This window comes from Blennius ocellaris, assembly GCF_963422515.1.
Source record: "Blennius ocellaris genome assembly, chromosome: 2".
Lineage (NCBI taxonomy): Eukaryota > Metazoa > Chordata > Actinopteri > Blenniiformes > Blenniidae > Blennius > Blennius ocellaris.
This window is the reverse complement of record NC_137651.1, coordinates 10280091-10298544: the sequence shown is the minus strand read 5'-3', so window position 1 is coordinate 10298544 and position 18454 is coordinate 10280091. Positions and strand designations below refer to the sequence as shown.

Genomic DNA, 18454 nt, shown 5'->3' with positions numbered 1-18454 from the left:
TTTTTATTGAACGGCTTGTGTGCGTGTTGTTTGGGTCGTTACTTCATGTCCGAGGTGGGTTTCCCTCCAATATCTTTGACCACCTCCTCTTTTGTTGTTATTCAGTTGGTTGTGTAGGGCTTAACCTCCACTTCCTTCTGTGTTTTTGTTGTTACAGCAACGATTCTTGGCAGGATAACTTTTAGAAAGCCTTTTTAATTCCCTAAATGGCACCATATCAGTGAGGAACGTCGATTTGTGTTGAGCAGAGCTGAGCTTGAGGGTCAGAGAGGCTCAGCAGAAAAATACACTTGGCATTGAAAGAAGAAGATCTGGCATTCTTTTTTTTTTTTTTTCCAATGGGTGAACTCACAAATTCTACTGCTCATCCCACTAATCAAAAAATATGGTGCAAATAAAAATGCAAATAAACAGGCTTCTCAACGTGGCAGACCTGGAAAACCACAATAGCACATTTTCAATAAATATTGTGCATGTATGGGAAAATACACTGTCCCCGAGAGCTGCAAGAAAAAAAAGATTTGGGAACCACTGGCACCATCATTGGGATTTGCAGTGGATACGAAAAAGCACATACATCTATTGTGTTTTGAAGAACAAGGAAAAGCTCATTTCATTTTCTATTTCACGACTTCATACACCCATTGTGTGCTTCATAATGAACCATAATTATCTGCTGCCTGCACTCAGGCTTGGTCAATAGCCAGGACATGGAAGGCAGCTGTGCACAGCTGCAATGAGGCACACATTCATTTTAGAAACCTCTTTCATAACCTATTTCACCATGATTTGAAAGCATTTCCATTAACTTAAAGAGTTGCATGCATGAGAGCAAGAATCTGAAGGTGAGGTCAAATACTAGGGGACTTAAAATCATCGCAACATCGGCATAACCACGCTTGAAAAAAAAATCAAGGGAAAAACAGTTCCATGAATTTTGGACATTAACAATTTTTTATTTAAATGTTATACATAAAACTTTAGGTTTTTTTTTTTTATTCAGCTAAACAAATATTTATATATTGTATGTTTTATAAAAAGAAACATTTCAAACATTTTTTTAAATATTAATATTTCTTATTTACAATTCAAAACAGTACAGGAAATAATAACAGTAACAATGCGATTTGAATTATAAAAATGTTACAAAACATATTTTTTTGTGTGTGTCCGTTTGAAAATTGGCAAGCTGATATTTCCAGAATGTTAGCAAGGATACAAAGTCGCAATGTGGAGCAGCTCTACATTCAAACAAGAACTGGAGGTGCGTTCAACTCCTCAGATTCTTGGATAATTAAAACCTGTATTGAAATCCTTTTCTTTTTCACATTGGTCACTCCTATTAAAGCTTTCCAAAGCTTCAAATGCAACAAGGTCCCACAGGAAAAGTGTAAAAAGTGTAAAATGCACCAGAAAGCTATACATTACATTTATAGCTGAACGCACCTGAAGCTCGGTAAGGTCACTGTTTCTCTAAAGGGTTCAGGGTTGTGGAAAGAAGGCGCATGTTGTGTGTTTGCTTATGTGTGTGCATTTACCAGTGTGTAGGCTGATGAGCCAGGGCAGAAGAACCTAAACGACACATGGATCAAATCTCTAAAACCAAAACAAACAGTAGCTAACAGTCCAGCAGCCTGGCCTCTACTGCAGACAGTCAAAGTTCACCAACAGGACTACAGACTACCACAACCACAGTCTACAGACGTCTTCCCTTGTTTTTCTCTACACTTGCCACCAGTCACAGTTCCACTTAGCCCGCTGCTCTCTGCAGCAGGGAGAACACTACAGTCAGAAAACAAACAAACAAGCCGCTTCAAAGTTCAAACTTTCTGGTGAGTCTAATGGCCATTCAGTAGGTGCTGTGCCGTTCCGTCCCTGGTTGTCTTGTGTGAGGAATCTGCACAAGAAAGAGAGAGAGAGAGAGAAAAAAAAGAGAGCTGCCATTGGAACGTGGAAAAACAAAACAAAACGTAATGCAGAAGAATTATCAAGACTGGCTCCTGAGACGGGCTCGGCATTTGAGGGAAAGCAAGCAGCAAGGTGATAAGATGCCTTTTGAAAAGGATTCGATGACATGACATACCAGTCTTAGAGAGAGTGGACAGAGAGCTGTTAGACAGAGGGGAGGCACTGAGGGCAAGAACACTTTTTTGAAGCTGCAATGAGAGAAAAGGTTTTGAAAAGATGCAGAAAATACTATGCAGTTGTAACAGAAACTGGTGAAACTCACACAAATGCAAAACGCTTCATAACATAATGCAGTGGAAACGATGGTGCACAGAATGCCATGCTAGTAAAAAACAAAAAACAAAACAAACAATAAAAACAATAGTAATTTAGAAGAAAGGAAAAGCCACAGTATGCTAAAACAGCATGGCCACACATTGGTCACCCTGTAGTGAGACCTGTTCGTTCATGATGCCGGACAGCTCCAGCAGCATGTCCCTGTAGTGAGCTCTCATCTCCTCCTGGTACTCCAGCTGGTCCTCCTTGATGAGACGCTCGTTCACATCCAGCGCCTGACCACAGGCTTCTGCAAACTGCCTGCAGATGGAAAACAAAAACCAAAACAAACAAAGACAAAACAGTTTAACACACAACAATGATGGTTTTTAACACATTGAATTTTCTGAATTAATAAAACTGACAGAGATGTTTTGTTTTGCTATTGATTGGCGAGAACCACACCCGCCTGAAGTAAAAGACTTTCTTTTCAATTAAAGATTTTTGCGATCAGCCGTTGTGAACGTTCAAAAGATGACGTAATAATAATCCGACGTAGTGACATCAGCCATGGTGAAACAAAAATAAAAATGTCCGAAAATTAACTCCAAAAAATGCATTTGTAACCCTTTCCCCTGCGCCTCTAACCATTGATATAATCTCAAGTATCACAAATTTTAAATTGAAATCAAGGGAAAAGGGGCTACCAGGTGAATAAATAATCAATCAAACTGAAAATAGGCTGCACAAAAAGTTTACTTTACTGTTTACAACATCCACATAACCATATTCACCATAAAACTGATGAGAAGTGTCAGTCATGATAACATTAGCTGACAGAGCAGCATTTCTTTTATTAGCCCGCTGCTTGTGACTCATAATACCATCTTGACAGTAAGAAAGTCCTACCTGAAGATCTCCTTCAGAAGCTTGACCTGGTTGTCGGGATATTTCTTGGCATTCTTCTCCTCCAAAAAGGCCCTGGCATAAGCCATCGGACCTGCATTCACCTGCACACCGAGGATCGGGTGAGACCAAACGAGTCAAGCAAACCCAAAATGTTGAGCATGTGCAGTTTGGCCAGAATTCCCACCTTGACGCTGACACTGCCTTGCAGTTTCAGCTGCAGCCGGATCATGTCCACCTCCTCCATGTTGCAGAGCTGATTGAGCTCGGAGACTTTGCGGGACATCTCATCAATGGCCACCTCGATGGGGTTCATCTCTGTGCTTTGCTGCTCCACCACCTGGATGCGCTTTTTCAAGTACGGGAAGCTAGAACTCGCTGAAGAGATTTAAATAAAGCCGCTGGTAAGAGAAGATACAAGTCCTCCTGGCAGCTGTGTTGTCTGGTGATTTTCATTCACTGAAAGCAGAAACAAACTCACTGGTCAGGATTGTGCGTCTCTTGCACTGCTCCTCCACGTCTCCGTGCTTCTTCCCGGACAGGGTGAACGGCGTCTCAAACACAAAGCGGTTGATATTGTGGTGCCTCTCGAAGTCTGTCCTTTTGTCCTGTTGTTCTTTCTCGTCGAAGTAGGGCACCACATATGTCACCTGGATGTAGGCAAACTTGGGGTCCAGGTCTTTAGGGTTTACCTGGTTTGTCACAGTGATGGAAAGTAGTAAATTGGAGAATTTTCAGAAAACACCTTGGCCAAAATCACAATAATTAGTGGAGAGTCATCATTTCAATTTCTTCATTCTGTTATTCACCTTATTGGAGTCCTGAATCATCTTCACATTATCGGCTCCAAACTTGTCAGAGTAGAGTTTGAGTAACCTCTGAGAGATTTCTGACAGTCCGGTCAGCTTTGGCTCTTTGTAGATGAACTCTTTGCTCTCTTCCTCCTCAAAGAAACCCTAAACACACACACACAAACAAGCACACAGTTATATATTTGCTAGAAACTGAATTGTGATGGATCCTTTCACAGTAGTCTGGTTTTATGTTGCCCCCTAGTGGATTCTTGAATCATAAGCGATGCATTACGGAGAAACAATACATTTCTTCCCTCAGTTGTTAGAGCAACTCAGCACTAACAGGGAGCCCATGTTAAGTTGTGGAAGGGAGAGTGCAGAGGTCAATCTCAAAGTGAGCAAATGAGGCTTTTCTAAAATATCTTCCTGCTTGACGTCAGCTTTTTTTTTTTTTATATTTAGGGAGGAAACGCTTTCACCGTCAGGAATTATGGGAAGTAAAATGGACCACAGCAAGCTTGAGACACACCCTTCATTGGATAAGCGCGGCAGATGTTAATAGTGGCAGAAGGAGGGGAGAGGTAAGAGAGGTTAGGACAAAGGACAATGAAAAATTTGAGGGTATACAAAACTTACCGCAATCTTGATACAGAATATAACAAAAAGGAAGAAAAAGCAGACAGAAATTAAGGAAACCGACTCAAAAAAAAAAATTTAAAAAAAATTTAAATAAAATGTTGTTCTTTTCTGGATTTTCTCTCTAAAAAAATTTACATTTTCAGTTTTTCTAATTTAACTCAAAGGTAAAAGAGTAAAGGAGAAATGCCCAATTTCTACTTGGGCTCTCTTATAGAAACAAACTGATTAGTTCAATTGAGTTTTGAAACACGAAAATATGGTGTTGTTTTCCCTTTACATAAGAAAGACTGGATTTATTAGAATTTTATGGCTGTAAAATTGCAAAAAATGCAACAAGTGAGTGCTCCGGCCCCAAGACCACTTCAACTTTGAGTAATCAGCATTACTTCAGAACAGTCACGTGATAATACAACCCATCTCTATTTATAAAGCATCACAGGGAGACAAAGCCTATACAAAGAACACAGTATTATTGAATAAACGGATCAATTTGTCTGTGACTGGAAGATTTTACTAAGAATGTTCTGCGAGAGATTGTGACGAGTACATGGAACAGTGTATGAACACAAAGCTCTATCTGCTTTTTGTTTACTTTTCCAAAAATGTTGTAGATGTTAAAACATTCTTAAAGTTATAGTTATTAATTATGTCAAGTTTACAAAACAACTCCTGTAAATTACAACTAAAAAAGAGGAAAAGAGGAAAATAATGGCTTCTGTGCACAGACACCTCAGTACTTTGCAATTGTTCAGAAGTAAAGTCAGTATACTCTGGTCTGCTGGATATTGCTGTGTATTCTATTTATTCGAGGTATGTGGAGCGTGTCAATTCAATTAATTTCATTCCTTATTTATCCCTCACCTGTCCATAGAAGGCTACACGGTAGTAGCGACCAAAGAGACGCTTTTCTGAGTTCACCACCTCCGTCACCTTCAGGTACGAGCGGTGGATGTCATAGTACAACTCCGAGAGCCTCTGCAAGCAGACACAAGTGGGAGATGTAGTTTGCAGTCAGCTCAATACAGACTCCCCAACACGAGGACACAGGATGGGGGACAGAAACACACACCTTGAAATCCCTCCTCTTCTCAAAGACAGCAATCACAGGCTTGTTGATGTCAGCAATGAGTTCGTGTCGCTCAGATTTCCACAGATAGTCCACACACAGCTCCAGCTGCTCCACGAGGGTGTCCTACACAATATTAATGAATTCACAGAGCATATTGCTAAAGGTAACTGTCCAAAATATTACCATCACTCAAGTACATCACGTCTTTGTTCTTGAACTTGCAACAATGGTTACAATCATAAAGCCATGATGTTTACATTTTTTAAAACACTGACCTCAGTATATGGTGTGTCCTGAGTACCAGTGTCCTCTTTCATGGCACCTTCTTCCTTAACATTCGGGCTGATGCACATAAACGCTGCCCACCCCATGGAGAAAGAAGCTGGGGTTTCAAACAAGTGAGAAAAATCATCAGGACTTACCCACAAAGACTGCACATCTTTGCTCATGTTATATATTAGCTTGTAACATACAGATGTATTAGATGCATCCAGGTCAAACTGTGTTTTTAAAGTAAGTCTTTAAAAAGTACAAAATTTTTGGAGTAAAGCATTCAACATTTCAGACACAAGAGTAAAAACAAAAAAAACAATAAAAAAACAACCAAGTGTGATTGTGATTTACATCAAACTGGTGACACTCAGCATCCTAACCAGACTTGTGCAAAAAGTCAAACAGTGGTTGCTGAAGTCATCAAGGCAAGAACAGTGGTGGCAAAAACATTTAATTGTACATTAAATGCTTCACAATGCAGAAGAGGGAAAAATGTGAACCTCTTTCCTTTGTTCTAAATCATGTCCATCGCTCAATGTCAACGCCTTGCACCCACTGGCAAGAGCTCTAGGAATCACTGCACACCCATGATCGCCCAAGCTCTCTTGCCTCCATCCCTCTGTGCTGAACTCCCAACCCTTTCACCCAGCAGGCCCCAGGCGCACACACTCACTGTCTTGATCTCGGGAGGTAGTTAGTAAGGAGCTACATTTAAAGACAGGGCTTTCCTCGGGGGACACACTGGACATCCTGGCCTTGTCAGTTCTCCAGTAGCCTGTTTGGTAGGAAGGGGGGGAGGAGGAGGAGGAGGAGGAGGAGGTTTACAAAGTTCGAGGCGACTTGCGTTTGCTTTTTTCGACTCAAAGACAAGGCTTGTGAATCAGCCAAGCTACTGGCACGCCACGCTAGCTGCTGACGTGCCGGCTCAGTGAGTGAATCGCATGCAAGAAGACGTCGGATGCATACGGCGGAGGGACACATGGCGGTGTGGACAAGGAAGCATGCACACGTAACAATAAACTCCATGCAACCATAGCAACATGCAACACAACAAAGCTGTGGACATAAATCTATAACCCTATATCACAAAGACTGACCATCTATACAACTTCTCAATTCCCCAAATTCACAACTACTATACATAACTCCACGCTGATTACAATGAAATCCATTTCAGACAAAAACATCAACCCTCATGAAAGTATGAAGGATGAAACTCCGAAAATGACTGTGTTAGCAGAGAAAGAGCAGAGCTTTCTGTCTGACAGAAGAGAGCTGTGAAAAGGCTGAGTAGATGCGCAAACCAACAGAGTTTGCAGCGCTGCATATGGACAGTGGAAATGCGCATACACATAGTGGCACAAAACATGCTGCAAAAATGCTTATAAAGTGAAGCAGAGCAGCGAGATAAGCACTCACCTCTCCTCTTCAGCGATTCAGCAATCAGAGCCGAGATGTGGATGTAGCACATAGCAGCCTAAAGAATGATTTAAAGAAGACTCAAAATCATTGGTTTTAAAGAATATTTTCTTATGGGCATGTGCAGAAAGAGTATAACAACAGGAAAAAAATATGAATAACCTCTGAAAGATCGCCGTTACGAACATGAACTTTGGCCATGCTCTCTAACCAGGTGCGTCGAAGTTCGGGTGTGCTGGCGTAAGAGTTAGCAAGACTGTACTGCAGATCCACCAACATCTCAGGATCCTTCTCATGCTCCTTCATCTGAGCTGTGGCCATCAGGACTGTTCTGATTCGTTTAGTCAGGTCCTTCACCTCAGCGGGGAATGGGGTGTTCTGTCAAAAAATTAAAAAAAATATGTTTGAACTGAAAATGTGCAATAACTTTCATTTCAAATACCGTCAATTCCGGACTATAAGCCGCTTCCTTTTCCACATGCTTTGAACCCTGCGGCTTATACAGTGACGCGGCAAATTTATAGATTTTTACAGGTTAATGGGCTTCATGCTTCCAGATTCTACTTCTGCATGTAAATACATGCTGTTTTTAGCACCTCTGCTTCTTCAAAACACTCTAAAAGTGATATTTCTGATTGTGACCTCATCTTGTGCTGCTTCTGCGGTCTGGAATGCCAGCATCTGATGCCTGTGAGTGATGCATTTAGGTGCATCATGTAAATGCGCCCTGCTGGAGTCATTGGCTGAGAAATATTCCTCCTCAGAATCACAATAAGCCGATAACTGATATTATATTTTATCAACAAAGATAAAACCCTCGGTGATTGTGTATTTCCATGTCTCTCTCTCTCTGTTTCTCTTTTTCTCTGTCTGTCTGCAGGCTTCTCCGCAGCAGGCGGACAAAGCAGGAATTTCCAGCACTATGAAAGACAGATTTGGACGAATTGATGAAAATATGAGTAATCCCTATGTTCCTGCAGTGAAATTCCGGGGTTGTAACAACGTGGACGCCTACAGCTTATAGTCAAGTGCAGGCTATTTATGTCCCTTTTTTTCCTTTAAAATTTTTTGGGATACGGCGTATATTGCGTTCAATCGTCTGAAAAATACAGTATCTGGCAGGGATTAAATATGTTTCTGTCTGCATGTTACAAATATGGTTATATTTACCAAAAGCTTGTTTTGGAATTTTCTATATACCATGAATCCAGTCAGCAGTGACATGATAGGAATATGTGGTAAGTATAAAATCATTATATTTTAATCATAATTAATAATGACAGTACCATGATATCGAGCTTCAAATGTGCTGTACCTTCAGTGGTGCGTCTCCATTGGCAAAGTTATTGATGATGGCCAGAGATTGCTGAAACCTCGAACCTCCGATTCCGGCATCCGCTATCAGCTGGCTCACTGCTTTGATAACCTGTAAAACAAAGGTGAATGATGATTTGGTGTCGTTCTGAGACCTTGTTTCACATTTCACACACAATACACAAGTTATATACTTGCAATATTGGAAATCAAGTCCGACTGACCTGCAGATGTGAGCGAACTATCGACTTGCCCTTGGTAAACTCAAAGTTTTTCCTCATGACAAAATACAGCAGGGCAGCTGCCTCCATCTGGGTGGAGCTGGACCGATGGTTACAGCACTTGAGGATCTCATAGCACAGACAGCCACACAGGTCGGCTTTACCCTGGAAGAATGCACTGGGAAACTACAGGGAAAGAACGGAGTGAGACCAGGCCTTAAAAAACATACATTCGCTTAGAAGAAATGTATTCATTTGATGTTTGTTTTTTTACCTTTTGTACAAATAGCCTGAGGGCTGCAAAGACATGCCGTAGAGTCGCAGTCGATTGGTTGATTTGAAAGAAGAGCATGTAGGTGTCCAGCACCTTTTTCATCAGTGTGTTCTGGCCATCATCCAGCAGCAGCTGCTTCTGTACAATGGGACACCCAAACGCAATAACAGCTGATACTCCCACAGAAAACCATTTTGTCCATTGTTAAAGGTTTGATGGAAGGATTACTTTACAGCTTAATACAAGGAATTTACTTTTGCCACCAGGTGGCAGTAAAGTATCACTGACTTGACTTACTAGTGAAACATGTCCATAAATTAAAGGATATTTTTTTCAATGAAAACCCTTTCATTTTTAAATATTAAAAAGGATTTAAAAAAAACCCCCAACCATTCAACAACATCAGACATACAGTATAATATTGAATTGTACACATGTGAAGTGTACAACATGGATATTCAGCACATAACATTGATTTATTGTAGGTTGCCTGGTATCAAACGACCACAGACCTTGTGGTGGTGAACAAAGAGCTCCAGCACATCCAGCACAGTGAGCGACACCTCCGTGGACAAGTTTGCCTCAACATCTGTGGGACTTAGCGAGTCCCCGTCTTGAATACTTCCATCTAAAAACAGAACCAGATGTAAACACTCACATTTGTCTCTTCAGTTATTATTTGGAAGTCTTTGAATGCATATTTGCTAAAGTGGATGAAATCTGCTGGGAGACACTAATAAGGAGGACTTGTTGTTGAGGAGATAACAATTAACTCACAGTGAGTGAAATAAATACAATTTGATGTGCAACATGTTTCAAGATTGGACTTAGGTTCTAGTAAAGGTTACGGTAAGAGTTAAGCAAGTAGAAGTTATTGCTGAGTTCTACAGGAAATGTCAGTCAATCCAATGTCTCAATGCAGAAAATGTGCAAGATGTGTGTTTGTGTTTATCAGTGATACCTGTGTCCATCATCTGCAGCAGTTTGGGGTTTGTGAGGGCGTTCTTGCCCCTGATGATGGGCATGGTTTGAGAGCGAGCGTGCCGATGGCCTTCGCCTCCAGACGCCATCCTGGAGGCAACAGCAGAGATTAACAGTTAATATTAAACCACAGAGGTCACGTTTATTCAACACTTTGTATGCAGTGCAAAGACGTGGACTGACAAATCACACAGAACATTGCAGGTATGAGGAGGGGCATGCTGAATACAGAATAGCAATCCTTAACAGGGGAAACACAATGATCACATCAACAATGAATATACAGAAGATTGAAATGTATCTGAAAAGGTTTAACCTGTATTCAAATCAAATAAAGTGTTAATGTCTAATTACATAAATTAGTCAATCACTAGACAGCAATATCAATAAGTAGCCAAAGACTCATTCTACTCATTTGAACTCTGTCATCTCAGTTGTTGTGTTTTCCTGGTGGAGGGTGATTACCATTGTGGGAAGAGGCTGGAGGGTTGAGAGGACTGGGAGGGGTGGTTAGAGACCTTCAGGGTGCCATTGGCCTGGGTTGACTGGGCCAGCTTTACTGCCGCTGCTAGCTTCCTGTTCACAAGCCAACCACATCAAAGCTAACATTAGTTAGTTTAGTTAAGACCATCATTGTTAAGCGTATCCCACCTTAGGTTATTCTGACTGAGAGTGGCAGTTAATAATAGCCAGTTCAAGCTGGCTGCACTTAATAAAAATGGGTCTAAATGTAAACACTTGGCAAATAAAGAACTATTTTGCACTTTTGTGACCTTGCTACATATTTATAGCAGCTCGGTCACATTGCACTCTAGCAGCTAAATGCAATGCTGAAAGCATACAAGATCTCCAATTTGACCTTGGTTTGATGAGCGGCCGGAGTGGGAAAAAAAAGATCAAACAAGCTCATATCGAGAGGAAGGTCAGCCAGATGGAAATGCTGGAGGCACAGCAGAGTCAATGGTTTCAGTTTGCCATTAGTATAATATTGTGCAAATGTTACATTAACTCTTGGTAGAGAGTTAGTGGGGAGCAGAGACTTGGGTTGGTATTTATGTAAAAAAGCGGTTAGCATGGGAATTAAAATGTATTGATGTGATGGAGCTGAATGTCAGTTAAGCCTCAGCGCAAATCAGCTTAGGAACTGGGTCTCAACAAACACATGTCCAACATTTCATGTTCCTATGATGTGCAAAACTAGTCTCATTACAAACTACAGCCAGTCTGAACAAAGCAAATGATGCCTTGGATAAACAAAAAAGGAGACAACTGTGACAAGCAAAGCAGCAGGTGGAGCGGAGCGAGTCAGGATGGAGGAGACGAAGACGGAGGTCGACGTGCAGCATCAGCGAGTGAGATGTGCTCAAAGAGCAAACCAAGCTTGCGTGCAAAATATCCCACAACACACATCTGTCTACAGTTTGTATCAACACAGGAAGGCTTACTTGATGCAAAAAAAAAGAGAACATCAATAAATGTGCGGTCACACTGACAGTCCATTAACAGAGGCTGCATGCACAGAGGGGGGAGGACATATGCATGCACTGTGATGAAGGCTACAACAGCAAGGTCGAACATGGAGACAACATTAGAGCTGTTACTTTGTGCGATGCGCTATGGACTGTGTAGGTGCAAATGTGTCAGTATAATAACAAATAAGATAAGATAAGGAGAGGTTTCCTGGACAAGGACAGACACACACACAGTATCTGCTACAAGAATAACTGGAATTAAACAATATCAAAGTCCATAAAGGCCTAACTATGAGCAACATTGTCATAAATCAATGGTTCACAATATATTTTCCTTGGAGCCACCTCAGAATGCATCTAAGAAAGTCTGTGGTTCCACTCTTCCATCTTTGATTTGCCAAAATACTACAGTGAAGCCAAACACCGGCAGACACACCCACTCTCACCAGCACAAACAAAACGGGAGCCTTCAAAATGAAAGCAGAATGTAGTAAATGAATTATGACAGCTAATATGTCCATTCTATTGCCTATAACATCAAGTTAACACAGTTACAATACCCCGATTAAACAGGCTCACAGTCTTTTATGTTTGCATTAAATTCTGACTTTCTTAAGAGAACCTGGCGGATTTTCCATATTTTCTGTCATAGATATCATAAACAAAGTACAAAAAGTAAGAACTTTTATTATTTGTTTTGTTTTAGTAATAATGCTTGATTATAACATCTTGTATCTCATATGAAAGCCTGTTAATTTGCCTTAAATTATGCCACATTTGTAAAGAACAGGTATTTGTAGGATGAGCAGCGTGAGGGTTAAATCAAGCCACTCTGCCTATGTAAAAGAGATTTTGCTTGCTTCTGACTTTGTGGTTGATTTGATAGTGAGAAAGTAAGTTGTCATCAGTATAGGATGTGGTAATGTTGAAACAAAGAAATAATCTGAAAACACAATTGCTTTCTTTTTGCACTGTTTTCATTAAATTCAATATTGCAAATATCCCACTGGGCTCCACAAATTTAGTAAAAAATTATTGACCTGGTTTCCTAAATAGCGCAAAGATTTGCAGGGGTTTATAAAGAAAAGGGAAAATGGATGAAAATGGAGCTGCCAGGTAAGAGGAACGCCAGTGAGGAGGATCATGGATGCCCTGAAAAAAGACATGCAGGCAGTTGTTGTGAGGAAAGAGGATAAAAGAACCAGAGGGTATTGGAAGAAGATGATGCCAGCGGTGACAATAATGGGAAAATGCTGAAAGATGAGAATGTTTTTGCTTGATTCTTAATTGGCTTGGATAACTGCAGCTGGGCTGTTGCACGTCATTCCTGCATCTGTTGTAAATTTGTAATTTTATGTGGTAAATTAATATCAAGCAAGAATCATATCACATTCATGGAAACCCAATTTTGCCTGAAGTTTGTCCAAAATTCTTGCAACATTCGTGCAACATACACAAAGTACTGATTCAAAGTGATTCAAAGTTTAAAAAAAAAAGCAAAAAAAAAGAAAATCTGATAGACTATCATATTTCTGTGTTTTTGTTTGGTAATGAAGTAGAGGCCAGTGAGATGAGGGCTTAAACAAAGCTAAAGTGATGTCTTGTGGAGGAGTCTCAGACTGATGTGAATACTTTTCCTGGATCAGTTAATAAAACTGACATCACATATTGCTTTATGATTAACAGTGTCAAATTACATGCCCCTGACACTGCCTATCAGCAAATTCAAAGAAACGGCTCTGCAAGCTGATCAATAAGACAAACACAAGTTCAATCGAGGGAAATAGGTTTAATGACGACTGCTGAAAAAGATCTCTCATGAATATCAAAGAAATCCAGGAAATGAGCTTAACAGATCTGTTTTAATATCCAGCAAAAATATTGACCATTTCTAAACAGGTTGTCAGAGGCTTTAATGACTTAAGGGTCGTCTGTTACGTTGGCTGAGTGTCTTCCTGTCTGTCTGGCTGGCTGCCTGGCTACGCACTGCAAGTGTATTTTATCACTCCTGAACTCCAATGGGTGCCCACACTGACTCAGCCAGGCATCAAAGAACGCACAGAGAGAGACACCGAGACAGACACAGGCGTTACACTGTGAATCCCCCAATGGCCTGGTATTACAGATGAATGTTAAGTAGCTTGCAGGCTCAGAAAGACTCAACTACGTCTGAGAGCCGCAGCTACACCTCCAGCTATCTTTATTCAGTTAATACCTCCACACAGCGGTGTCTTCTCTCAGCCTTCTTTTTTGTTGGCTTACATCTCAGCATCCTACTGCTGAGAAGGAAAAAAAGAGGGCTAATTTAATTAGCTAGGAGGAACCAGAAGATGGAAGAGTCTTGCAGTGCCAATGGCTGAGCTCCAGTAAGAGCTCTCACACACACACACACACACACACACACACACACACACACACACACACACACACACACACACACACACACACACACACACACACACACACACACACACACACACACACACACACACACACACACACACACACACACACGATAACCTCCAACCTGTGCTTGCCAACAACTACAGTACAATATCCAGCAGTGATTCTCTCTCAACAACTCGATCCAGGACTTTCACCTCCCCCTGCTTCCTTTTCTTCCCCCCTGAACCTCCTCCCCTCTTGAAGCTCATCCCTGACTCTGCACACGCATACAGAACACATATTAGTATTTCAGCTCGACGGTGCCCGATTCACTTGTTTCTGTTCGCTTTCACCAGTCAGTGTGTGTTCTTGGTGGCCACATTTACATTTGTGTCCATCCATGTGTGTGTAGGCCTCATTATATGAATTATGTATCACAGGGTGGGGGTGTTACAACCTTTGGCTGCAGCATATATGTTGAGTTAATAAGCTGTTTCCCTATCTGCAGCACTATATTGAATAAACCAAAGTGACAGCTGATCCACATCTTTGTCAGAGAACGCAGGAAGGAGCACTGACTCACCTGGCTATGTGGCGTTTACCAAGGAACCTGAAGTGCTGGAGGCATAGCCTGAGGAGGGGGGGAAAGAAGCCAATTTAAAAACATCTTCGTGGAAATGTGTTTGTCTTCAGTGTTTTTTAAGGTCAGAAGTGTGTCCTCAAACTGAGCTACACCAGAAGCGTTTCAGTGTTGTCACAAACAGGAAACACACAAAGCCAATTTATTGCACTCTTCTGTGAATAGGAAGCTCTTGTTGGAACTGCAGTCTGCTTTTCTTCTCTCACTCACGCTGGGTCATTATTTTCATCTGTTCTCCTGGCCACATTCCCCCTCTTTTTCCCTTTTCTTCTCTGCCTGTTTTGATCCCACTGCTTCTGTTTTTTTTCCCGAGCTGTGTGAACAGTTGGGATCACTAATCATCTCAACAGGGCCTGCGATAAATGCTGTGTAGTGAGGAAAAGTAGAGCTCTTACTCCAAGATGTTAAAGAAGTCTGAGATCTCCTGGTGAATGGCCCGATGCCAGTAGGACACCAACACATCTGGAAGGAGAAGACAGAAGACATCATGCCACACAAATCAAATCAATCTTTATTTATATAGCACTTTTTATACATTGAAGTAACACAAAGTGCTTTAACAAGAATTAAAAACAGAAAAAATAGATGAATAAAAAGCAGATGAACACACAAGCACAAGGCAGCAGTCAAGTGCCAGATACGTTTTTTGTAATGCAAGGCAATCTGTAAAACTATACCCATATCCAGAAATCACTGCGACAAAATAATCATACAAGAAAAAAAAACTGGTGGTTTTGTTTGCGTTTTTAGCAATAAATATTGTAATACAGTGCATTGTCACAATGCTTTCAATTGAACTGATTATATTTTCGTAATGCATCAGACTTTAATTCATCATATTTTACTGTAATGTGTTGCATCATTTTGTGATGCATCATATCGTAATGTATCACTTTACGATATTGCAATACATCATATAGGAATGTTTTGTAATGGATCATGATTTGTCATGTATTGAATCTTATCGTTTCCTGATATCATGTTTCAAAATGTATTGTAATGTATCATATTGTGTCATGATGCCTTATGTGTCATATTGTATGAAGTCACTGTTATTGTTTGACAAGACATGTCGCAATTTGACACAATTAACATTCTTTGACACCAGTTATGAACTGCAACTCATGTTGTTCTTTTCACTAGTAATATTTTCATTTCACAAGTTCACAGGAGGCTTTTAGTTAATTTCTTGAATTTGACCTGCTTCATTTGTCAGGAATTGTAAAACACTGAAATCCAGCTGGATTATATGACGTGTTGTGAGCATGGCAGACTGGCAGACAACATGTCGTTTGATGCTTTGCAGAAGCTATTGTATATTATTCTACATGATAATTGTTACAAGTGGGTGACATCAGTAAAGATTAAGAAAGGCTGATGCTCTTGCACATATATTCATTTTCAATTTCCTCAATCTTCTGTAGATAATATATAAAGTAATATATCATCAGCCAATTGACAAAGTGGATGCTCCAGTTGAATGACCCATATTGTATTTTTAATAAACTTCCAAACTTGAATGTGTGAATCCGGCAAACAGATCAGAGTCAAGTGCATACGCTTACCTTCAGATATGGTTTTCATGATGTGCAAAAAGCACATTAGGAGACTGCGGGTCTCTGCCTGGTCCAATTTATCACAGCGAGAGCCGTAGCCTATCAGGGACTGTGGTCGGGCAAACTAAGGACAAGCGTCCAAACAAAGAGGGGGTGAAAGATGAACCGTTGGTATCAGGGTTGTGACTACCGCTGCAGACAATGAGGTCATGTCCCCAGTATTTACATTTATGTGGAATTAAAACAATGTGGAACTGAAAACATGTAAAGGATTTTTTTATTACAGTAAATTATAGAGCCAATTATTTAGCCAACAAATGTTAAAAAATACATCTCTCAGGGGTTTATTGCCAAGATTTATGGAAAAGACTTGTAAAACATCACGTTGCTCCCATTAGACAATCACAGGGTTTGTAGGAATAACGACCGATGGTTGAAATCTATTTTAGCCATTTTTTTTACTTCTTGTAAATAAAATTTGGTGATAAGTGGTGTAAAATAAATTTTGTTGATATTAGGGCAAAATGATGTGTCCACCTGTCTGCATCTCGGCCTACGCTTCATGAATATACCCTAAAACTTACGGTAACCTAAACCATGATAAATAACATTACCACGTTGAAATGTTCTTGTGTTGTTTTTTTTCCTTTTAATTCTCTTTCCTCGACTCACCTTCTCACATCCATCCATCTTCTCGCTGTTCCTGTCACTGTTGCTGGGGTTCGAGTCCACACTGATCAGAGAGCCTCGGGAGTCGGTCTGGTTGCCTGTGGCAACTGCCAAGGATGAGAAAGCTGGTGTGTGGAGGGGGAGGGGAGTCTGCATCAATGTCCTGTTTCGCACCTCTACCTTGTGTATGAACATGATGAATGCATACTGATCCCACAGCAATACCTGTGATGGAGTTGAGCACTTCTTTGGAGAAGGAGGCATCGACAGAGTTTCCATGCCGAGTAACAGGAATCACTCCTCCGGCCACTCCCCCTCCCACACTGAGGTCATCTCGAGAGCCCTGATGAAGGCACAGTGATGGTTCAGATCAAAGTTTAGTAGCTGGGTTTATGGTAAACCTTTAACAACTCTTAGTGAGAACCTACCCTGGAAGTAATGTTACGATAACAATCACAAGTAATATCAGAAATCAGAGTGTGAGGTCTGAACAACCAAACTGAGCAAATAATGTACAAACATAATGCATTTAAAGTCATCACATTCATTAAACAATAAGTCTTTCAAATGAAGAGCCTCACTTGATCACTTGAAGTGAAGTAGATGGGGAAGAGATCTCTGAGGAAGAAACGAGGCATGTTGTCCAGGATCAGTCCATACAGAGGCAGGTAGAGAGACGCAATCCTCGCTTGCTTCTCCTGGAAATACAGCCAATCAAACAATTGTCAAAACAGTCTTAGTGAGAGATGTGTACCATTATTTTCCTTGTTTGCGTGTGTTGTGTCTGTGTCAATATTCCTAAAAATACATCTACAAAGCCATTTTGTGAGAAGCAAGGGCAACACAAGCTTGAATCTGCAGCCACTTTGCTCCAATAGTTCATATTGAGCTCAAGAGAAAAAGTGTATGAAACTATCGCAGCACATGTTGCTGGATCATTATGTGTATGTTAGTCTTTCACATGTTTTTCACAGGCTTTTTAGATTTTGATCTCTTTTAGTTACTTTTGTAATTATTGCACTCTTGCTTCTATGTTGTTTCTTGACAAAGAGAACTTTGATTTCACTGGAACTCGATAAGAAAGCTGATGAGAGGCGTGGCCACTTCTTGGCATCAGTTCAAAAATAAAACTCTGCTTAAATGTGTGGATCGAGATAATTCTTTATATATTAATGTGCTCCAGGGGTTTTTAGCTGGAGGAGGTCTAATCCACAGATTAACCAGGTGACAGAGGGTCACAATTTTAGAAATGATAAAGAGGACCTCAACTACAATAGATTTTAATTAGACTAATTCCTAGTCTGAACTTGTCCAATGACAAAATGAGAACCAGAATTGAACAGCAGAGGCAGCAGGCTGCTTTATTGTACGTGCTAGAATTACATGGAAGCCATAAAATGACAGTGAGCTTGCAGGAACTTGGACGCTCAAGAAATTATACAGCTGAAGAAACATATTTGTCAACATTAATGTGAAGAGAAACACACTGGCATAGAGAATTTTGTTTAATTCTAAATAAACTTCAGGCTGTTTACATTAGGTTTTGTAAAAGAATTTTGAGTGTTTTGTACATATTTTGACCTTAAACTACCAGCTGTCAGTATTTATAGGTTATTTAA

The 18454-nt window shown here is 40.5% G+C and overlaps 1 protein-coding gene across 5 annotated transcripts in view; it reads right to left on the bottom strand.

Annotated features, from left to right (window-relative positions):
* Window positions 1-979: 979 nt before the first annotated feature.
* dock10 (dedicator of cytokinesis 10) overlaps window positions 980-18454 on the bottom strand; it is a gene marked incomplete at its 5' end in the record, with an annotated part of 71489 nt that continues 54014 nt past the window's right edge. For 2 of the 5 annotated variants that reach the window (XM_080510210.1, XM_080510208.1), the window contains 24 exons: window positions 980-1897; window positions 2406-2544; window positions 3133-3233; window positions 3317-3507; window positions 3611-3821; window positions 3939-4085; window positions 5424-5537; window positions 5632-5754; window positions 5907-6013; window positions 6578-6679; window positions 7324-7381; window positions 7486-7701; window positions 8639-8749; window positions 8862-9044; window positions 9133-9270; window positions 9645-9760; window positions 10094-10203; window positions 10579-10689; window positions 14554-14601; window positions 15006-15072; window positions 16176-16290; window positions 16839-16960; window positions 17061-17178; window positions 17417-17533. In XM_080510210.1, coding sequence (XP_080366336.1) covers window positions 1850-1897; window positions 2406-2544; window positions 3133-3233; window positions 3317-3507; window positions 3611-3821; window positions 3939-4085; window positions 5424-5537; window positions 5632-5754; window positions 5907-6013; window positions 6578-6679; window positions 7324-7381; window positions 7486-7701; window positions 8639-8749; window positions 8862-9044; window positions 9133-9270; window positions 9645-9760; window positions 10094-10203; window positions 10579-10689; window positions 14554-14601; window positions 15006-15072; window positions 16176-16290; window positions 16839-16960; window positions 17061-17178; window positions 17417-17533 — 2913 coding nt within the window. In that variant the 3' untranslated portion in view covers window positions 980-1849. Of the gene's footprint in view, window positions 1898-2405; window positions 2545-3132; window positions 3234-3316; window positions 3508-3610; window positions 3822-3938; window positions 4086-5423; window positions 5538-5631; window positions 5755-5902; window positions 6014-6577; window positions 6680-7323; window positions 7382-7485; window positions 7702-8638; window positions 8750-8861; window positions 9045-9132; window positions 9271-9644; window positions 9761-10093; window positions 10204-10578; window positions 10690-14553; window positions 14602-15005; window positions 15073-16175; window positions 16291-16838; window positions 16961-17060; window positions 17179-17416; window positions 17534-18454 lie in introns of those variants that run through there. The other 3 variants (XM_080510209.1, XM_080510211.1, XM_080510212.1) reach the window with 3 other exon arrangements.